Here is a 24,210-nt window from a genome sequence, read left to right as displayed (position 1 = left end):
AACATATTGAATATTTGTGGTGTGCAATTAATAAATGGTTGCTAGCTTTCTTTCTTCTTCTGGGTTTACATTCAGTTGCAGCCTATTGCACCCTATCTTTATTGAGGTGGTGCCCATCAGTTTTCTCTATTTGTACTTGTATTTGACACTCAAAAACACAACAGGAATGAATTGTATTTTTTTTATTAATGAAATAATTATTCAGATATGTGAAAACTTACACAGAATTCTTAATAAACCTGGCAAATTTAGATTTTTCTCTTCTTTTCACATTTTTTGTATTGAAACTCTTTCCCGCCTTCTCTATTACATGTAGTATATTTCATATTAAACAGCAAGGGATATCTCTTTATACACATCTGTATCAAAAGAAATGTATAATACAAAATGATATAAACAATTAATTAGATATATACATATAATATATAGATATAGTTCTGACATAAGAATGTTAGTTTATATATATAGATAAAATATTAAAACAAGTCATTTCGAGGATATTCTTCAAGTCCATGAAGTGTCCCGTGACGGTAGAACTGTAAAAGATATAAAAGCAGAAGATTAGTAGGTGAGAGGCCACATCTTGTAACCTGACAATTACAATACAGATGTTTTCAGGAATCTTTTACTTTTGCAAACAGAAAACCTCTAGGCATTTTAAATGAGAAGGGGTTCATGTACTCTGTAAACTAAACAGAATGAAGTTGGAAATAAACATAAAATGGACATGTATACTGTATAACAATGGGATTGTTCTAATCCCATGTTAGGGCAGAGCAATGTCTGAATCCGCAGATTTCAGTGGGACTGGCTATATAATATAATAGTGGACAACATTACAATTCTTTGCACCACCGCTACAAATAGTATGGGAATTGCAAGTACAAGTCAATGTAAATATTGAAGAAGCTGCAGCACTTTAACCTCTTCAGGACACAGGGCGTATGGATACGCCCTGCATTCCGAGTCCTTAAGGACCGAGGGCGTATCAATACGCCCGTGGGAAATCTGGTCCCCACCGCTAGCCGGTTGGGGACCGGAGCCGGATGCCTGCTGAAAGCATTCAGCAGGCACCCTGGCACATCGCCCAGGGGGGTCCTGAGACCCCCCCATGTCGGCGATCGGAGAAAATCGCATTTCAATTAAGACATGCGATTTTCTCCAATTCCGGGCTGATCGGGTCTCTGGTGACCCGATCACCCGGAAAATAGGGCTGATCGGAGTTGTCAGCAACAGCCCCGATCAGCCTAAAGGATTGGAGTCAGATCGCAAAGCTGCGATCTACTCCTATCCCCTGCCATTACTCAGAACGGAGTTCTGACCAATGGCAGCGCAGGACAGGGGGTTGCCATGGCAACCCCCTGTTCTGCCCGCCCCTGGGAAGAAGATGGAGGCCGTACCTGCAGGAGAAGATGCCTGGGGACCTGGGATCTTCGCTGGAGCCTGCAGGATCCTGATCAGGTAGGGAATCGACAGTGGGGGGGGGGGGGGGGGGGAATTGAAAGTGAAAGTAAATCGATCTTTACTGTGGCAACCACTAGGGGGGCCAAACTGCAACTCCCAGCATGCCCAGACAGCCAAAGGCTGTCTGGGAGTTGTAGTTTTGCAACATCTGGAGGGTCACAGTTTGGAGACCACTGTTACAGTGGTGCCCAAACAGTAGCCCTCCAGATGTTGCCAAACTACAACTCTCAGCATGCCTTGACTGCCCAGGCATGCTGGGAGTTGTAGTTCTGTAACATCTGTCCCTTCAGATTTAGCAATTTTCATGACATTTTTGAAAATTGCTGCTCTACTTTGAAGCCCTCTAATTTTTTCAAAAAGCAAAAATATGTCCATTTTAGGATGCCAACATAAAGTGGACATATTGTATTTGTGAATAAAAATAAAATTTAATGTGAATATCCATTTTCCTTACAATTAGAGAGCTTCAAAGTTAGAAAAATGCAACATTTTCAAAATTTTCATGAAATTTTTAGATTTTTCACCAAAAAAGGATGCAATTAACGCCGAAAATTTACCACCAAAATAAAGTAGAATATGTCACGAAAAAACAATCTCAGAATCAGAATATTCGGTAAAAGCGTTTTCGCGTTATTAATTCGTAAAGTGACGGTGGTCATAATTGCGAAAAAGGGCTCAGTCCTTAAGGTGAAAAAGGGCTGCGTCCTTAAGGGGTTAACACAGAACAGTTCAGTTACCAGAAGTTGCTCCAGCGCCAAAATACTGATTGCCTCTCTGGAATATTGGCTAGAATTTAAATTTCACCTACAAAAATATATACAGATATCTCTTTTGTTGTGGTGGATAAAAAGATAAAATTTGAAAAAAAAAAAGTGTAAAAATTTATCTTCTCCTACTACTATAAACTAGGACTCATCTTGCAGATTGGCGTTTGCACTTATTTGCAGAGCCTCAGCCCGAGTGACTGACGCACATTACCTATTACACTGGGAGATATGCGGTCCACAGCTAATCATTTTTTGATGGGTCCAAATGACCGGCCGCACCAATGACCAAGGATTGGCCAACCATTACATCGGGTTTGGCCCATTTGGCAGATAATCCCCCCCGTGTATTTGGAGTAAATTTTTATGTTAACACAGCCCATAAAATTATAGATGCATATGTGATGCACTGACTGACCTAAAAGCCTCCATTTACCTTTTCCTTAAGGGGTACTCCATCCTTATACATCTCATCCCCTATCCAAAGGAAAGGGGATAAGACATTTAATGGAGGGGGGGGGGGGGGGGTCTGGCCGCTGGGATCCCCTGCTATCTCTTGGCTGGCACCACGGTGTTCTGAACACACCAAGCCCCCTCCATTCATGTATATGATGGGGGCGTGACAGCTAGTACATAGCCATCACGCCTCCCTCCCATAGACCTCAATGAAGGGGGCGTGACGGCTGTGGTCACCTGGCATCCGGCACAGAGCGAACTCCGCTCCATGCACTGGATGACTTGGGGGCCGCGCCAAAGTTTACGGAGGTGCCAGCGGCTGGACCCCCACGATCAGACATAGATGTTTAGGAGCAGAGTAGTGAAGAATGTAAAGTTGCAGGAAATTGTTGGAGTTTACATAGACTGCAGCAAATTATGCAGAGAAGTTATGGTTCAGAACAGTTCTATCACAGCATTAAGCGATACATGCCGATATGCACATTAAAGTGTACACAAACTTTGAAACTATTTCTGACCCAGAGAGATGTCTGAAGTTGTGATTGATGGGGGTCCAGCTGCTGAGACCCCCATTGATTGCTAAGACTATAGGGAAAAGTGCTTGTTTATATTACTGTTACTTTGTTCATACTTAATATGCTCTGCAGCACTCAGGCAAGCACTTCTGTACCTTCATTGTAGCGAATGGTCATGGACTTAGCAGCAGGACCTCCACCAATCACAACTTCTGGCATGTCTCTATGACATGTCAGACATTCAAAAGTTTTTTGTTTTTTTTCAGAAAGAGCACCACACCTGTCCATATGAGGTATTGCAGCGCAGATTAGGCTGTGATTAAATCCATAAAACTGGAAAACCCATTCACCAAACAAAAATATAACAGTGGATTAAATTATAAATAAAAAAAAAAAAAGAATTAATCACCAAACAGACTCAGGATGATAGATGTGTAACTGTGGCAGACCAAGCATGAACCTGCGGTAATGAAAAGGGGGGAAATGTAGGCCAGAATAAATATCCTTTATTCTTCCTGCACTTGTTACCAGTCCAACAATGGGCCAATGATAAACATCAGATGCCACATGAAACAAGTGACAAATCTAGATGGCCGGTGCTGTGAGGATCCTGCTGTGTGACTTACATTATGTATGTCACATTAGGTTACATGTCACTGACATAATGTGCTTTAGGCACTTTTTACCTTCTTCATTTGGGGTGGAGCTTATGAGAAAGTGGGTGTGGCAAACAAATTTTTGAGTAAAACTAATCCAACTAAGGTTAAGTTCACATCAGTGTTGTGCTCCGTCCCGTTTAATGTCCGTTCAGCTTTTTTGCGCTGTACGGATGCTGAAGCACAATGGGCACTGCTGGGTCCTGGCGGGTCCAACTGACTTTGAATAAGGACCATCAGGTGTCCGTTGGATCGCAGAAGTTGAACAGAGAAATTTTTTTTTTTACTGCTTACAGTAATGTATTTTTCTCTGCTAGTCCAATTTAAATAGAGCACAACACGGGTGTGAACTCTGCCAGGTGGTGCAAACCTAGATTAAATATCTGGGTCATCTCCAGACTATCTAAACAACTTAAAGGGGTACTACGGAGAAAATTTTTTTAAATCAACTGCTGCCAGAAAGCTACACTTATCAGCTGCTGTATGCTCCAGGGGAAGTTGTGTAGTTTCTTCCAGTCTGACCACAGTGCTCTCTGCTGCCTCCTCTGTCCATGTCAGGAACTGTCCAGAGCAGCAGAGATTTGCTATGGGAATTTGCTCCTGCTCTGGACAGTTCCTGACATGGACAGAGGAGGCAGCAGAGAGCACTGTGGTCAGCCTGAAGAGAACTACATAACTTTCTCTGGAGTATACAGCAGCTGATAAGTACTAAAGGGGTACTCCACTCCAGCCCTGAGACATATTATCCCCTATCCAAAAGGATCCCCGCAATCTCCCATAGACTTGCATAGCGCGGGGGGGGGGGGGGGGGGGGTGTTGACGTCACTATTCTCCGGCCCCGTGGTCACCACCTGTATGTGGGCTAGCACCACGGCTTGGAGCTCAAACAGGTGGGTGGTGAATACAAGCTGGGGTCCCCCGCGGTGAGACATCTTATCCCCATTAGGGAATAATATGTCTCATGGCTAGAGTACTCCTTTAAGTCTCTGTTATAAATCTGGTGCATTCTTACACTGTCTAGACTAATGTCCCTTTTAAATGAAATGAGCTTTTCTAGGAATGCTTGTTCCCGGTAAATCAGCCCAAGAAAAAGTAAAAGCTCATACAATGGCCGACTGCATGTTTTGTGTAGCCAATAAAATCATTGTCATCACCTGCTCACTGCCCTGTGTACACAGAGGATGTGCGACCGACAATGATGAAGTTAAGGGGGGGGGAGGGGGGAGTAACCGCATCATTGGGAGTAACCGCATCATTGGGAGTAACCGCATCATTGGGAGTAACCGCATCATTGGGAGTAACCGCATCATTGGGAGTAACCGCATCATTGGGAGTAACCGCATCATTGGGAGTAACAGCATCATTGGGAGTAACCGCATCATTGGGAGTAACCGCATCATTGGGAGTAACAGTATTATTGGGAGTAACAGTATTATTGGGAGTCTGTCTCAGACAGTTTTTTTAAACAGTTTTTATTAAGGATCGACAGATATCGTTTTTTTTAGGGCCAATACCGATAATCGGTGGAGGTTAAGGCCGATAGCCGATAACTTATACCGATATTCCGGTATAAGTTATCGGCTATTTATCTTTATTATCTTAATCCTTCCAGTACTTATCAGCTGTTATATTGCTCCACAGGAAGTTCTTTTCTTTTTTAATTTCCTTTCTGTCTGACCACAGTGCTCTCTGCTGACACCTCTGTCCATTTTAGGAACTGTACAGAGTAGAAGAAAATCCCCATAGCAAACCTATTTTTTTAATAGAAGTAAATTACAAATCTATTTTCTGGCACCTGTTGATTAAAAAAAAAAAAAAAAGTTTTCCAGTGGAGTACTCCTTTAAAATAATTTAGCAACGGACACAAGGTTATAATGCGTACACGAACAACAGTCTTTTAAAGCCATTAATACATTTTATAATTTTTTGGCCCAAATAAATTTCCCCAGTTCACAAGCATTAAGTTCATCCTGAGGCTGTGCAAAAAATAAAAATAAAAAAATAAAATAAAATAGATTTACGGTACATGCTGAAAGCACCCACCACCAAGAGAGGAAGAAGCAGCGTGCGCAGGGCGAGGGAGGTCACACATACACACCCTCAGGGTTCCGGGTAGAGAGAAGAGGATTCTGCAAATTACGTGGATGACCTGTGAGATGATTTCGGGGAGGACCTGTGAGATGATTGGGGGCAGGTCGTGGAAGAGAATCTGCGGATCCTATAAAAAAAATATATATATATATTAAAAAAATGTAATATTTTATCCTTATATTTCAATTGACATTTATAATTCTTAAAGGGGTATTCCAGGAAACAACTTTTTTTTTTATATATATATATATATATATATATATATATATATATATATATATCAACTGGCTCCAGAAAGTTAAACAGATTTGTAAATTACTTCTATTAAAAAATCTTAATCCTTTCAGTACTTATGAGCTTCTGAAGTTAAGGTTGTTCTTTTCTGTCTAAGTGCTCTCTGATGACACCTGTCTCGGGGACCGCCCAGTTTAGAAGAGGTTTGCTATGGGGATTTGCTTCTAAACTGGGCGGTCCCAGAGACAGGTGTCATCATAGAGCACTTAGACAGAAAAGAACAACCTTAACTTCAGAAGCTCATAAGTACTGAAAGGATTAAGATTTTTTAATAGAAGTAATTTACAAATCTGTTTAACTTTCTAGAGCCACTTGATATATATTTAAAAAAAAAGTTTTTTTCCTGCATAACCCTTTTAAGAGGAAATTAGAATGCTGAAAAGGGGACCCTCTTTATTATATTTCCCTATAAAAATTTGATTCCTAAACTGGACAATACCTTTAAAACAGACTATAGATAAACATTTGTGGTTACTTTGTAAAGAAGGAAAGCGAAGGTCTGGATGATATGGGTTACAGTACATTTTACTTGTTTTGCATAGTTCCTCTTAGGCCTCGTTCACATTGCTGTCGGAATCACCAACGGACCCCATGCCAGTGAATGGGGTCTGTCGGGACCCAGTAGTAGCAGTCTGAATCAGACCTGCTTCAGGGTCCAATTGGCTAAAAAAAAAAAAAAAAAAAGCCGATCAGCCCCTTTACGGGTTGGATGTGAACAGCAATGTGATCCTAGCCTTACACGGTTGTTTTATGTATTCTAACTATCAGTTTTCACTACTGGACAGTAATATTTAGGGGTTTCTTTAATAATAAGCTGCATAGGCCATCCCATTAATCCCATTACAGGTTCTTGATATGAATAGTCACAGAAAGAATATTACTAAAGTTTGGACAGATGGCCGGGCATCCATACCTGTACTTCTGTGCTGGACTTCCCATTGTTGGCTACTTTGATCAGAAAAAGACTCATCGTCTAGTCGTCCTTGGCCATTTGTGACTGTGGAGCCGGTCTGAAGGATGAATTGCTGAAGGTTGCACTGTCTAAGGTCCTTGTTAAGATCCTCAAGCTCTTCATTTCTTGTCTGGAGAGAAAGAACATGAAAAGGTTATCTCGGTGCACACGCACACACATTATATATTTATATACCGTAAATAAGTGTACATCATAACGGAAATGGCTCTAAATGACAATACCAGATTATCTAAAGATGATGGTGTCCACAGTGGCCAGCTGTACAGTAAAGCAAAGTCTGCTGTACTTTTCTATTCAGAAGGGGATGCCAATGCATGCCAACCTGGTGAAGACCAAGAAGATGCTCTTTGGTTTTCTGTTGGGTAAATGGGGGCCTATAGATAAACATATGCCTTAGGAGATTTTCTAACTATAATAAGCCCTGTGTGATCATAGATAATGCAAAACAATAGATATTTTAGTCCTCTGCTATATATATATATTTTTTTTAAAGAAATAAATGTTATAGTCTCCAATAAGTATCAGGATATACTGTATGTGCAGATTTAAATTCCTAAGTCTGCACAAATATCCTGATACTTATTGGAGACTATAACATTTCAAAAACAAACAAACATCTATATAGCCTAGAGCAGTTGTCTCCAACCTAGGGACCTCCAGACGTTGCAAAACTACAACTCCTTCGCTGGGAGTTGTAGTTTTGCAACATCTGGAGGTCCGCAGGTTGAAGACCACTGGCCTAGAGGACTGAAAGATCTCTTGTTTTGCATTCTCTCCATTATCCACTCCCGGGGTGTGGGAGCCCTTTTCAGTAACCTCGGCTATATCGCGCTATATCGCTATATATCTCTCTCTCTCTATAATATATATATATATATATATATATATATATAATATTATATAATATTATATATATATTGCTCTCTCTCTATCTATTATATATATATATCTCTCTATCTATTATATATATATATATCTCGCTCTCTCTCTCTCTATCTATCTATCTATCTATCTATCTATCTATCTATCTATATCTATCTATCTATATATATCTATATATCTATATATATATATCTATATATATCTATATATATCTATATATATCAAAGGTAGTAATCCGCAGCACTCCAGGAGTAGGTGCAAAAATAAAGTGCTTTATTCCATACTAATACAGAGCAACGTTTCAGCTGCCATGCAGCCTTTCTCAAGCATGCTTGAGAAAGGCTGCATGGCAGCTGAAACGTTGCTCTGTATTAGTATGGAATAAAGCACTTTATTTTTGCACCTACTCCTGGAGTGCTGCGGATTACTACCTTTGATGTGTGACCGCCCTAACCGGGCTATTTCGCCGCTGGCACCGCTTTACTTACCTACTTTTTGGATGTGCTGCTCTGTTGTTATTTTGGATATATCTATATATATCTATATATATCTATATATATATATATAGATCTATCTATCTCTCTATATCTCTCTCTCTCTCTCATATATATATTTATCTATATATCTCTCTCTCTCTATAATCTATATCTATATCTATACCGTATATATATATATATCTCTATCTATCTAGCTATCTATAATCTATATATATCTATATCAGTATAGTATATATTATATTATATAATATTATATTTTATATATTATATTATATCTCCTCAGCTACATATAGTAACCTCGGCTATTATATTATATATATATATATATATATATATATATATATATATATATATATATATATACACACACACACCGTATATAGCCGAGATACCCAATTCTTTCTTTGTTTACTTTCTCCTATGTGAACAGAGCCTAAGTTTTACTCTTTGGTGGATCTGGGGCTCTTGATGATGGTTGATAAGACTAAGCCACAAACTACAAAAAAATGACTAGACATCACTGCGGATGACAGATGACTCCAGTAGCATCATCACATTACTACTTGAAAGACTAGGCCCTAAGCACATACTACAGAACCACCAGCAGTCCTCTAGGAAGCTGGGTTAGTCTTTCATCAGATACAGCAACAGATAAGGTTAAAGAGGTTATCTGGGACTTTACCATTGATTTCATAAAGATAGGTCATGAATTTTAAACAATGAGGGAAACATAGGGCTTGCCACTTCGTCAGGTGATCAGCAGGGGTTCTAAGAGTTGTTTCTTCACCACACACCCCTACCCTTCAATTCCCTGGTTGAACTTGATGGACGTATGTCTTTTTTCAGCCGTACTAACTATGTAATTATGTAACTATGTAACATATTAATATCCTATCCCAAATCCCAGGTAACCCCTTTAAAACAGGCTCTTAATGACTGGTACATTTCCACTTGTTTATTCAATAGTATAGTTGGACTCGAGTCTTGCTGACTAACTTTGGAGTGGGTGGTAGAAGTACCGTAATTGTGGTACAGGTTTGTGGTTTTCCAGGTTAACAGTTCATTCAATGTATCATGCAAACAACTGTCACAGACACGTGCAAAAAGGTTTCATATGCAAGTCTTTTTTACACTAAATGGCCAAACAAATATGTGTATCCTCTCTATATGAGGGTTTGGCCATTTCAGATGCATAAAACAGATCACTCAACATGCAATTTCCAAAGACAGACCTCTGAGTTGCACGGAAAAACTCCTACTTGCACAAATCACATTTATATGATGTCAGATTAGGTTTCCCATCTGTCCACAAGCTGGAAATCACCAATGGCAAGCATTGGCTGGAGTGATGTAATGCACATTTCCATTGAACGCTGGAAAAGCTTTTCTTGAAGTGAAGATTTACACGTCACCAATTGGCAGCCCAATGATGAATCTGGGTTAAGACAATTTCAAGGACAAACAAATGCTTCCTGATCACAGGAAGTACCAACTTTAGAAACTGATGGAAGAGAAATAATTGTCTGTACCCTCATACCATTGCTGTCACTATACTCCCTTCCAAAAACATTTACATACACGTGTAAATTATATATCATCGCTCTTTTTAAGTTTTTGGGTAAATCAGGTTCAAAGCCCCTTCAAAAACGTTGCTAGTTTAGAACACCAATTTTCATATATTGTTGGGAATTCTGAGTTAAGGACCCTCATCTCTTGGCCATAGGAAGGAATGTCTTTCACTCTTGAGGACCCAAAAATAGCTTTCCTCCGCAAAATGCTTGCTCCTTGGTGCCAACTATTGGAGATGGCTTCCTTGAAAGTAGTGCTTGACCCCCTTTAAAGAGCCTTGCAACTTGACTAGAGATTAAAGGCCTTCCCCAGCGAGCTAGTACCTAAGATCTATACAGACTAGGAGCAAGAACCCCCCCCCCCCCGGACAGATGGGGCCTCTACTTTTTTTTTTTTTTTTTTTTTTTATGAATGATGGACCATTGGGTGTTCGACTTTATGAGAGTATTACTTCCTATCTATGTAGTCAACCTTAAATATTTTACCAGATCTTTTGTGCTCTGTTATAGAGGATAGAAAGTACAGCCGATCAGAAATGTCCATCCTTATCAGAAAAACGGAGATTGCTCTCTTTTACCTCTTATCTGAAAGGGCTTCTATCTTTTGTCCTACAGATAGATTCAGATGCAGACTGGGCAGGTATCTGAACACTGTATAAAGTGTCAATTTCAAAAACAATCCTCAAGAGGGAGCAATTGAGGTCATAAAAAAGGGGAAAACAAACTGCATGGTGTCTTTCAACAGATTTCATATCTTGCCAGCCTCTATTATATAGAGAAAATACTACTGAGTTTACTTTATAACATCAATAGGCATCTCATTCCATTGCGGATATAAATTGTCACCCCTAAGACCACAATAAAAACTATCGTCATATCATCTGATAAGCTTTGAAAGTATGATTTTATTCAAAGGATATATATTTAGTAATGCGGAAGAAACATTGGCGAGAATCTCACCTTTCACACTATTATGCATATCTAGTGTAAAACTCACTGGATCAGGAAAGAAACAAAGGTGTACTTTGCACTTTAACTAGAATATATGACCCTTAAGGTGGACATCATGGAACATACAAGTGCTACCAACTACCTACAACGTTCTAGACATATAGACAATTTAGCTTTTATTGCTGACACTATTAATCTCATGCAATACAGGAATATATGGTGATGCACACATCCACCTAGAAGTGACTACATTTGTCACCAATAAGAAATATAAAATATCCTTTATTCTACAGTCTTGTTCGCTACCAATAAAAATGACTTCAGTGTTCGATCCTATAGGTTCTCTTAAGGCTCGTACTGCTATGTGCATTGCTATAGCATAAGTTGAGCAGTCATCCTCAGCCAAAATATAATATTCAGATACAGAAGGTCCATATGAAAGGAATAGCCTTGTAGCAAGCGCATGTAGCGATTTTACATGCATAAGCCAAGCCTTGTTTTACTACAGGTGAGCAGTAAGCCTACCTCTAGGTTCCTTCTGGCCTCCTCACAGGCTCTTTCCACATTAGACAGATTACTTTCCAGTTCTTGGCTCTGTACAATCTTGGATTCCAATTCTCTTCTCATTTTTGTCACCATTTCTTCAAAATCTGCTGGGCTGGGTTCGCCTGAAAGTCTTTTTGAGGACTCCTTCTTTATTTCCTGCTCTAAGGCCTCAGTCCTTTTGGTTAATTCTTTAATTTTAATAGTGTAATCCTCCATTGTAGCTCTTAGTTGTTTCATTTTCTCTTGTCTTTTTTGCTCATCCACCCTTTCCCTTTCCAGCTCATCTAACCAAAACATCTCCTCAGCCAGCTCAGCATCATTTCGGCGAATGAGTCGCTCCAAGTAAGCGATCTCATCTTCCTCCTCATGTGGTCCGCCAGCTCTGCCCCTTTCCCATGTCTGAATGTCTTTGCCTATAGAACTGTTCTGCATCTCCAGTGCTTTGAGTTGCTCTTGTTGTTGAAGTACCATCTTGAATATATCGTCTTTGGTAGGTTGTCGATGGGCAGTGTCCTTACCAACTGTGCCATTTTGATGCTTCTGTCTGTGCTTAAGCAAAATGTCATTTGAACTCATAGGTCCCAGATTAAAAGTCAAAGACTTTTTAGGCTCTTTTGACCTTGTAACGTCTGTACCATGTGCCCGAGGATTAAGAGGCAGGCTGGACCTGGGAAAAGTTCTTTCTGGAGGAAGAGGAACACTGTCTGAAGAGGGGCGTTCAGCTAAGCTGGGTCCTGTGCGTTTTAATACAAAATGGACATCATTGGCATATTGTCCACTTTTGGCCAAGAACTCCAAAGGTCTCTCATGAGGCAGAAGCTGCCTTTCTTTGTCCCGTAGAGTCTGGATAAGCACATACCGTCCTGTTTGACCTGTAAGATAATATATATAAAGTTACAATATAATTGTGGACAAACAAACAATGTAAGAGATATCAACCTAATTTCTATAGAAAGCTTATTTTTTGTTTGCAGAAGTGTGTAGAAGTGTGTCACCTTCAACCACTGACCATCCATAACTTCACTTCAATAAAGCCAATAAAAAAAAAATGCTATTTGGATGGTTCAGAACAAATCACTTAAGGGTTACTACCATTTTGCACATTTACAGCACAGCTGCAAGATATGTCATAAATGTCTAACAGGTGCGGGTATTGTCCTTGGGACTGGCACATCACGGGAGAAAATGAGCCCCAAGTACACCAATTCTGTGCAGGTGCTGTTCCCATAGAATTGAATGGATCGGTGCACCTTTACCATTGAAGTCTATTAAGCTAGGTTCACACTACAGAATGTCTGCACGGAAAATCTCTGTGCAGACATTCCAAAAACTGCAGACGCCAGCATAACATGCCGGCGTTAGGACCGCACAGGAATGCGCTGTCTCATAGATGGCTATGCGTTCCGTGCGGAGTCCGCTGAAAGAATGCCAGAAACATCTGCTATGTGCACAGTGTATCAGAATCCAGTTGAATTCAATGGGATTCTGCTGAAGCGGAATCTCCGTGCAGAATTCCAAGCCGAAGTTCACACAATGGAAGTTCCGACGTGCGAACATAGCCTTTGAGTTTCAGAAAGCACTGCTCTTGCTTTCTTTCTTTTTTTGCAAAGCTTCAGCAGAAAAGGTCATTCCTTTACAATACCTTGCTATTAATCAAAATCTAAGCAGATTCTACATTTATTGTATATATTTATATTGTAATCTCCATCAAGAAAATACTGAGAAAAACAGGTTGTTATAATGAAAGCCTTTTATAAGAAGAGTTGGATTTTTTTATTTTTTATTTGTGGTCATAAGAAAAAGGAGAAAGAAAAAATATTGCAGAATTGAGCCTTTTTAAGCATGTTCACTGTTTAACTGGGTCCCTATGACACTTGGAATTCTACAAAATGATTTATTGCTACCGTAAACTATTACCATTCTCAGACAAATAGTAAAACCCAACACTTACCTATGGCCTGGGCCAGGGCAATGACCACGTCTTGGCAGGACGTCTGCTCTGTAACCCCGCAGACAACTCTTTGGACCCCATCTACCCAGACTTTCAACTCCATGCTGAAGACAATCGATCTGAGCAGGAAAGAATTCCGGGCAAAATGGATGACGGTCAGTTTAGTTTCTCATCACAGGTCACAAGGTGTAAAACCTAAGAATAAAAATACTTATTATACACATTCACAGCATTTTTAGTATAGACATATTGTGAAATCACTAAAGATCATTCAAGTCTAGGACAAGAGGCAGCAGAGAGATTCTTGCATAGGTGGCACCATCTCTCTTATACAAATCATAAATATGTCATGAATAAGGTTGGTCAATCAATGCTATGTCCATACCAACAGTGTAGAATCCTGAGGATTGCCGAAGACAGAAAGCTGCCATTCACCTCAATTTACCACTCAGGGAATTGATGATTTAAAGGGGTATTCCAGGAAAAAAAAAAATTTTTTATATATCAACTGGCTCCAGAAAGTTAAACAGATTTGTAAATTACTTCTATTAAAAAATCTTAATCCTTTCAGTACTTATGAGCTTCTGAAGTTAAGGTTGTTCTTTTCTGTCTAAGTGCTCTATGATGACGTGTCTCGGGAACTGCTCAGAGTAGAAGAGGTTTGCTATGGGGATTTGCTTCTAAACAGACAGAAAAGAACAACCTTAACTTCAGAAACTCATAAGTACTGAAAGGATTAAGATTTTTTAATAGTAATTTTTAAAAGTAATTTACAAATCTAACAAGGTAGAAACACTATCCGGCACTGCTGTATAGGGAGTGAACATAAGTCCGCACATAAAGTGCAAGTGTGGATATAGTCCTAGGGGTGGTGCTCAATCTTGCAGAAAGAAAGAATTCTTACAACATGGCAATGTAGAAGAAATTATGGCACTCACCTGAAAACGGACTTGCAATGAGGACTTTTATTTCGTGCTTGTCAACCAAAGTGCATGTGCATGGCAGCGTACAGCATTCAGGCAGGTGGAGCGGGCAAGGATGCCGGGGGAACCAGCGTGCAGATGGTTACAGCTGTCTCACACTTCCGTGCTTCATGGTCTCACAAAGCACGGAAGTGCGAGACAGCTGTAACCATCTGCACGCTGGTTCCCCCGGCGTCCTTGCCCGCTCCACCTGCCTGAATGTTGTACGCTGCCATGCACATGCACTTTGGTTGACAAGCACGAAATAAAAGTCATCATTGCAAGTCCGTTTTCGGGTGAGTGCCATCATTTCTTCTACATTGCCATAATTTACAAATCTGTTTAACTTTCTGGAGCCAGTTGATATCTAAAAAAAGTTTTTTTCCTGGATAACCCTGCTCAACGGTGAGTGGAAATTGGTGAAATATTAGGGGGTATAAAGAAGAGAGAACAGAAGATTTAGGCTCCCTACAGGACCTTGTCACACTTCGACAATTTATCAAAACCTGTGTAGAGAAAGAGTGGTGCAGTTGCCTATAGCAATCTATCAAGTCGCTTCTTTCATTTTTCTAATTAATCATCATTTGCATTCCATGAACACATGAAAAGTTACCATGTGCAATCCAGAAGACAAGAACATGTACACACCCCACAAGAGGAAGAAGCCCTACCGATCTCACAAGAGCCAGAATAGGTGAAGTGTCACTACTCTGACTGACACAAGAATGTATTCATAAGCAGAAAAGTCTTGGAGAGGTGGAAGGAAAGATGGGTGCAACTGCTTAAAACGGGAGGAGAGGTAGTGAGTCACCAAAGAAAAATCTTAAAGGCATTACATATTTATCAATTGAAGGTATATTTATATCCATGGATGTATGCCACACCATAATGTAGCATCAGTACAGGGAACAAAGACACAGTGACCACCAGAGGTTAATAAACAAGGGGAAGTATACAAAGGGGGCACTACAGTGATGTGCCATATGCTATGAACAAGGGGACATCATTTGAAGGTATAAAAATGGTATTGGACGAATAAACTTAGTAATCCATTATTAAATGCTGTAACATAGCCACATAGTAACATAACATAGTTCATAAGGTAGAAAAAAGACCAGAGTCCATCCAGTTCAACCTATATCCCCAATGAGTCCCTACTGAGTTGATCCAGAGGAAGGCAAAAAAAACCTCATACTAGAGGTAAAAATTCTTTCCCGACTCCAAATATGGCAGTCAGAATAAATCCCTGGATCAACGTTCTGTCCCTATAAATCTAAAATACATAACCAGCTATGTTATTATTCTGTAAAAATACATCCAGACCCTTTTTGAACTCTTTTACAGAGTTCACCATGACCATCTCCTCCGGGAGAGAATTCCACAGTCTCACTGCTCTTACAGTAAAGAACCTCCGTCTGTGCTGGTGTAGAAACCTTCTTTCCTCTAGACGTAGAGGATGCCCCCTTGTTATAGATACAGTCCTGGGTATAAATAGATCATGGGAGAGATCTCTGTACTGTCCCCTGATTTATTTAAATATAGTTATTAGGTCGCCCCTAAGCCTTCTTTTTTCTAAACTAAATAACCCTAATTCTGATAATCTTTCTGGGTACTGTAGTCCTCCCATTCCCCGTATTACCCTGGTTGCCCATCTTTGAACCCTCTCCAGCTCCACTATATCTTTCTTGTACACTGGTGCCCAGTACTGTACACAGTATTCTATGTGTGGTCTGACTAGTGATTTGTACAGCGGTAGAATTATTTCCTTGTTGTGGGCATCTATGCCCCTATTGATGCACCCCATGATTTTATTTGCCTTGGCAGCAGCTGCCCGACACTGGTCACTACAGCTAAATTTACTGTTAACTAAGACTCCCAAGTCCTTTTCCACGTCAGTCGTCCCAAGTGTTCTCCCATTTAATACATAATCCCAGCCCCGATTTTTCCTCCCCATGTGCATTATCTTACATTTATCAGTGTTGAACCTCATCTGCCACTTCCCAGCCCAAGCCTCCAACCTATCCAGATCCATTTGTAACAGTGCACTGTCCACTATTGTTTTTACCACTTTACAGAGTTTAGTATCAAGATTGCTACTTTACTGTTCAAGCCCTCTACAAGGCCATTAATGAATAGGACAGGATCCAAGACAGACTCCTGTGGTACCCCACTAGTTACAGTCAACCAATCAGAATAAGTACCATTAATAACCACCCTCTGTTTCCTATCACTGAGCCAGTTACTTACCCACTTACACATATTCTCCCCCAGCCCAATCCTTCTCATTTTATGCACCAACCTTTTATGTGGCACAATATCAAATATTTATGTGGCACAATATCAAAATCCAGATACACTACATCCAGTGATTCCCCCTGGTCCAGTCTGGAGCTCACCTCCTCATAAAAGCTGATCAGGTTAGTTTGACAGGACCGATCCCTCATAAAGCCATGCTGATATGGAGTCATACGGTGTTAATAATGATTAGGTATACTTTTCAGATGTAAACAAGTATAAGTATGGCTATATGGCCTCTTTTTGACTGGCGCTGCTATATATATCTGAATCGTACATTGTAGTTTTGTCAATTTTATTATTAAAAGAAATAAAAGATATATAAAAAAAAAAAAAAAAGGGCCAACACTTTCATTTTTGACCTTTTTTCTATTTTATATAGTTAAAGAACATTTTGGGGTTAGTTTTACTCTCTTTGGCAATGAGTCTTTCTGTCTCTATTTTTGCGGCTTTTATCTGTCTTTTACATATTTTACATTTTTCTCTATAGCTTTTTAATGCTTCTTCACTGTTGTCCTGTTTTAGTAGTTTAAATGCTTTATTTTTTGTCATTTATTGCCCCCTTAACATTTTTATTTATCCATATTGGTTTTCTTTTATTTCTGACCCTTTTATTCCCATTTATTCCCTTTTATTCCCATTTAAGATATTTTTGTAAGTCTCCAATTTAGTGTCAGTATTCTTGTTTTTGAGGACCTTAGCTCATTTTATATTGTTAAGGGCTTCTCTGAGTTGATCGAACCTTGCCTTCCTAAAGTTCATTGTTTTTGTTCAAGTTATAATATATTATATTATGATCACTATTTCCTATGTGTCCTTTTACTTGCACATTAGTTATTCTGTCAGGTCTGTTGGTTAATATTAAGTCTAGTAGAGTGCCCCCTCTGGTCGGGCTCTGCACCATTTGGGACAGATAATTCTCTTTAGCTATAGTCAAAAACCTGTATTCTTTATGAGATTTACAGGACTCAGTCTCCCAGTTTACATCAGGATAGTTAAAGTCCCCCATTATTATCACCTCATTCTGATTTGCTGCTTTGTTTATTTGCCTCAGTAATTGATCTTCTGGCTCTTCATATATCTGCATATATTTCTACCCATAATGACTCCACATTATCGTTTCCCGCCCATATATCCTCCCGCAGTGCGGCCTTCAGACTGGACTTTACATAAAGACAAACTCCTCCCCCTTTCCATTTTGTCCGATCCTTCCTGAATAGACTATAACCATGTATGATGACCGCCTAGTCAAAGCTATCGTCCATCCAAGTCTCTGTTATACCCACTATGTCATAATTCTCCTCAGACATTTTCAACCCCAGTTTGTCAGTTTTATTGGTCCGACTTCTGGCATTAATCAACATGCAATTCAATGGTGTATGTTTTTTTCCCCTATGATGCCTATCCCTTTTAACCTCCGCTCCACCCCAATCTACATTATTATGTCCGGCCCCTCTATCTACACTATCTTCCCCCTCTATGTTGTAGGTTCCCTCCCCCCCCAGTCCCTAGTTTAAACACTCCTCCACCCTTCTGGCCATCTTCTCCCCAAGAACAGCTGCACCCTCCCTACGATAGAGCTGGTATCTGACAGCGAAGTCGGCCCAGTTCTCCATGAACCCAAACCCCTCCTTCCTACACCAGCTTCTAAGCCACTTGTTTACCTCCCTAATCTCCCACTGCCTCTCTAGTGTGGCTCATGGTACAGGTAATATTTCAGAAAATATTACCTTGGAGGTCCTTTCTTTAAGCTTGCGCCCCATGTCCATGAAATCTTTTTTAATCACACTCCACCTACCTCTTACTTTGTCATTGCCAATATGTGCCATGACTGCTGGGTCCTCTCCAGCCCCACCCAGCAACCTGTCAACCTGATCCGCGATGTGCCGAACTCGAGCGCCATATTAGCGTCTGTATTATGGCCTTCCATGTGCACGGATCTACTGAGCTAAACTTGGATAATCATAGAACTCTAGTACTGACTTATTGTTCAGTTGTATCTTGATGACTTTGGTTGCAATTCTATGCAGTTTTCAATAAATGTTTATGTTTGAAACTCAAAATACATTTTGAATGGACAATACATTTATTTACACTGGTGTGTCCACCAGTGTCACAACTGCTCAAAAACCAATGTAAAAATAATTATAAAAGGTAATTTAATGTACAGATTCCTCAAAGTAAATCCTGCATTAACAGCAGCAGCGTAGCATGTGTTGGCAGAACCTGGGTCAAGGCAACGTATTGTGTGACAAACTCCCCTCCCACCCCCCCCCCCAACACTGCCTGTAAATGTAAGACAGTGGTGACGCACAATGCCAAAGATCCTATATGCAACTGACCCCCACCCCACTGGTCAAATGTGTGAACTCTGCCTTAAATGGCACTGTCAGATGCAAAAACTTTTGATATGTTGTAAAGCATGCAAAACCAACAGGTTTTGCAATAGCTTTCATTAGAAAATGTTCAGTATTTCATACTAAAAAAGCCAGTCAAACAACTGCCCCCCCTGCCTGCTTAGACACATACTAGTCCTGCTTTGTCCATGCGTCATCACCTATGTCATGGACACACTTCCTTGATTGACAGCTGTGAGCGCAGGGCTCACAGCTGGAGAAAAAAATCCTCCCACTGTCAGCTTGTGTCCCGCTACTGTCAGTGAGGACAAGCTGGGAGTTGTAGTTTTGCTAATGCTAGGGGAGATGTGAGCAGAAAGCATACTGAGGAAGGGGGCGGAGACCTGCACAGTGAGGCCACGCCCCCTCCCTTTGAGAGGAATTCAGACTAGTGAGCTAAATTAAAAGTGTAATAAAAAATAAATAAAGGTGCTAGACACATAACAATTAGATGTACATGGTCAGGATTAGGTAATGAGTGATAGATCCAACAAAAAACTTTTTTTTTTTTTTAATATGACGGGTACACTTTAAGCTTTACAACAGGAACTGAAATCTATCCTATCTATCCCCAAAGAATAGCCTGCAGCACTACTGACTATTACAACCATGTCACTTTTCAGGAACTGTTACCGTCCCCATACAGTGTATTAATAGTGTGATTTGCATTTGGAAATACAAAAACTATCTGAAGAATGCAGACACATCGAGTTATATGGATATGGATCGTATGAGGTCATCACAGAAATAAACCCTTAGGAAACATAGTCAATATGATGCAATCGACATGATTATCTGCTCCAAGTACAAGTAATGATATATTTATAGCTTCTATATAGACATAATCTTCATATAAAAGTTGATGACATTGCATTACTTATGTACTGATCCTGAGTTACAGCCCTTGTCCTAGTCCTCAGCGGTGTTAATAGTTCTCTTGGACGCTACAGGGAACAGACATTTCTAACAGTTTAGCCGACTGTAAACTTTTATGTTCACACAACTTTTTTGGCCCATCGCTTCAGTTGTATAACAGATAAAAAATCTAATTATGGTAGCACCAGCCCCATTCCTTTACCATGTCTTGTGGGGAACCAGGAGTTAATGTGTAACCCTAGTCTTACATACCAATGTTCTAAAAACACCTTTTTCATGTTACTGGAATTATGGAATGGTATCATATTTGTCATGTCAAAAACTGGATGCTTTAAAGGGGTACTCCGCTGGAAAACATTTTTTTGTTTTAAATCAACTGGTGCCGGAAAGTTAAAACAGAAGTAATTTACAAATCTATTAAAAAAAATCTTAATCCTTACAGTATTTATAAGCTTCTGTATGCTCCAGAGGAAGTTCTTTTCTTTTTAAATGTCCTTTCTGTCTGACCACAGTGCTCTCTGCTGACACCTCTGTCCATTTTAGGAACTGTCCAGAGTAGGAGGAAATCCCCATAGCAACCCTATCCTGCTCTGGACAGTTCCTGACATGGACAGAGGTGTCAGCAGAGAGCACTGTGGTAAGACAGAAAAAGAAATTCAAAAAGAAAAGAACTTCCTGTGGAGCATAGAGAAGCCTACAAGTACTAGAAGGATTAAGCTTTTTTAATAGAAGTAATTTACAAATCAGTTTAACTTTCTGTCATCAGTTGATTTAAAAAAAATGTTTTCCAGCGGAGTACCCCTTTAAAATTTCTACTTTGATCATTAAAGGTTGTCCAGGATTAGAATAGTATGGCTGGTTTCTTCCAAAAAAAATAGTGCCACATCTGTCCTTCTTTGGTATTGCAGGTCAGCCCCATTTAAGTCAATAGTGTTGAGCTGCAACACTTTACCCAATCTTTTGACAGGTGTGGTGGTCTTTGTAATCTTGGACAAGAGAGCCACGACACAAAATAATAACTTTTTACTGTCTAACTGCGACCTTACTACTATAAAACCAACTAATCTACCATCACGGATCATCCATCTGTAGAAATACTTTCCTTGTTAATAATTATACAGGAAACAATTACTTTACAATTGGTTACTGAAAACGCCTTATTACAGCCGCATACGTAGACTATACAAACCTCCACGAGTAGAGATTCCGAAGATATTTCCTATGGGTGAGTCACCTGCTTCACCAGATCCGTCCAGCGACGAGTTGTGCCGTCGATTTCCAGAAAGTGTAGGGTTTTAGCATAGCTTTCCTCGAATTATAGCTCATTGTACCAAGAATGTATCCTGATCCATAGTTATAGGTCCGATGATATCCGCTACTATCCTGTCTGTAAATGAATCTCCATCTCATCTTGAAAGGCCAAATTTCTACTAAGCCCCCGCCCTCTGTTCTCCCCCCTCCCCAGTTTCAGAGTAAACGGGAGCGGCTGCTGGACTTGTAGAACCAGCCTGCTCCTAAACAAAGAGGATCTAGTAGCCAACATAGTAAAGCTATTAGTATCCATATGCTACTAGTGGACAGGTAAAATTAGGTTTATGTCAGGGGGGGGGGGTTTACAGGGATTGATGGTTTCTATACCAACCCTCTCTGCGAACTCACACTGCTATACAGGATTTTCCCATTCATTGACCAAGTTTGAAAACAGCAAAAATCCTCAAAACTGCGAATGACATTACAGATGGAGAAAATACCCAAACATTTTATTTAATTATTATTTAAAGGGGTACTCCCACCCTAGATATCTTATCTCCTATCTAAAGGATATGGAATAATATGTCTGATTGCGGGGGTCCCGCCGCTGGGGAACCCCGCAAATATGCATGCGGCACCCACCTGTTTCTTGTCCGGAAGCGCTGGAGGGTCTGGGTCGCAACCACGGGAACGGTAGTCCGTGATGTCCCCCGTGTGACGTCACGCCCCGTCCCCTCAATGCAAGTCTATGGGAGGGGGCGTGACGGCAGTGCTCTCTGCTGACAACTCTGTCCGTGTCAGGAACTGTCTGAAGCAGGATAGGTTTGCTATGGGGATTTGCTCCTATTCTGGGCAGTTCCTGACATGGACAGAGGTGTCAGCAGAGAGCACTGTGGTCAGACTGAAAAGAACTATACAGCTTCCTCTGCAGCATACAGCAGTTGATAAGTACTGGAAGAATTAAGATTTTTTAATAGAAGTAATTTACAAACCTTGACATTATGCTGTTTGCCACAAATTCCAAACTTATTGTTAACAGCCGCAGGATTTTGCAGATAAACTACTGTCTACAGCTAAACTGCATTGAGAGTCCATTCATTAAAGGGGTACTCCACTGGACTTTACAAATCTGTTAAATTTTTTGGCACCAGTTGATAAATTACTTCTATTTAAAAATCTTAATCCTTCCAGTACTTATCAGCTCATATATGCTCCACAGAAAGTTCTTTTCTTTTTGAATTTCCTTTCCGTCTGACCACAGTGCTCTCTGTTGACACCTCTGTCCAGTTTAGGAACTGCCCAGAGTAGGAGCAAATCCCCATAGCAAACCTCTCCTGTTCTAGACAGTTCCTAAAATGGACAGAGGTGTCAGCAGAGAGCACTGTGGTCAGGCAGAAAGGAAATTTTTAAAGAAAACAACTTCCTCTGTGGTATACAGCAGCTGATAAGTACTGGAAGGATTAAGATTTTTAAAATAGTAATAATTTACAAATCTGTTTAACTTTCTGGAAACAGTTGATTCAAAAAAAATGTTTTCCAGGAGGCTACCCTTTTAGTAGCTGCAGGATTTTGCAGGTAAACAGCATGGCCTTTAACACTTGGGATACATTAAAGCGTCAGCTCAGGCTGAGACTCGCGGCTCTGATGCAGACACAAAACTGCATCTGTATTACAGTTGCGTGAAACCGGCCTAACACATGGATCAGATGGATGCTTCAACATACTACCATGTAAAACACAACATATAAATGTGAACCACCTGCAATGAATGGACTGGTTTACTGCTAACAGAAGTTACAGGACACCTTGGAAAAGTTTCAGTGCCCATCCCCCTTTTACCAATGTTTGGTAGTTTGAGATTGTTCACACAATCTGCCCTCTCTGTGGGTACAATACATGAGACCTGCCAGGGGGTGCAACACAACTGAGGACAGATTAATGAAAAACGAAACCTGCTGGACTATGTATAAGCAGGAAAGGTGTCTAACCAATTACAATGAAAACATCACCAACCTCCTCCCTACTATTCACCAGCTCCTATACATAACAATGGAGAATAGAGCATCTCAAGTATCATTCTACAGGTGCGTATCTCCAGACAGTATCTCTCGAAAGAATGGTTTCATGTAGAACAATGATAGTAATATATCTTCATGTAAATTCAATTATCACTTGTTCTTTAGCTTTTTAAGTCTAAGTGTGACTGGGCATTGGAGTTATCATCAAGAAACAGGAATACTTTAGATTTCTATGTACTCCATTGGACTATCTCAGTGTAACCAAGGGAATGAAGGCACTGGGATCTCGGGGTGCAACCCATTAGAAATAGTAAAGGTGTACTCCGCCGCTAGACATGTTATCCCCTATCCAAAGGTTAGGGGATAAAATGTCTGATCACGGGGGTCCGGCCAATGGGGACCCCCACGATCTTCACGGTGGCACCCCAGGCATCTAGAGCACGGAGCGAACATGCCCCCTCCATTAATGTCTATGGGAGGAGGCGTTATTGGCTGTGTACTAGTAGTCACTCCCCCTCCCATAGATATGAATGGAGGGGGCATGGTGTGACATCACGATCATGGAAGCACCAGGCTTCCGTGACCGTAATGCTGCAGCGCCTGCCTGGAGATTGAGGGGGTCCCAGAGGCCGTACCCCCCACGATCAGACATGTTACTCCTTATCCTTTGGTTAGGGGATAACATGTCTAAGGGGCGGAGTACCCCTTTAAGGCACTGGGTTCAATGTCCCCTCACATTCTTCCATACATAGTCCCAACCAAGTTCTCCCCATGTCTCTTTCTCTCGTGTTAAAGGGGTTGTGC

At 40.5% G+C, this 24,210-nt stretch overlaps 1 protein-coding gene across 7 annotated transcripts in view; it reads right to left on the bottom strand.

Moving 5' to 3' along the window:
* Positions 1–215: 215 nt before the first annotated feature.
* The window catches only part of RASSF7 (Ras association domain family member 7), a 232,830-nt gene continuing 208,835 nt past the window's right edge, over positions 216–24,210 (bottom strand). For 6 of the 7 annotated variants that reach the window (XM_056527106.1, XM_056527103.1, XM_056527104.1 and 3 more), the window contains 5 exons: positions 13,609–13,803; positions 11,637–12,529; positions 7,154–7,322; positions 5,954–6,073; positions 216–536 (listed from right to left, as the gene is read on the bottom strand). In XM_056527106.1, the coding sequence (XP_056383081.1) occupies positions 505–536; positions 5,954–6,073; positions 7,154–7,322; positions 11,637–12,529; positions 13,609–13,711 (1,317 nt within the window). In that variant the 5' untranslated portion in view covers positions 13,712–13,803 and the 3' untranslated portion in view covers positions 216–504. Of the gene's footprint in view, positions 537–5,898; positions 6,074–7,153; positions 7,323–11,636; positions 12,530–13,608; positions 13,804–24,210 lie in introns of all 7 variants that reach the window. The other variant, XM_056527108.1, reaches the window with a different exon arrangement.

Source organism: Hyla sarda, chromosome 6 (genome assembly GCF_029499605.1).
Source record: "Hyla sarda isolate aHylSar1 chromosome 6, aHylSar1.hap1, whole genome shotgun sequence".
NCBI classification, from domain to species: domain Eukaryota; kingdom Metazoa; phylum Chordata; class Amphibia; order Anura; family Hylidae; genus Hyla; species Hyla sarda.
This window is presented reverse-complemented; position numbering and strand designations above follow the sequence as displayed.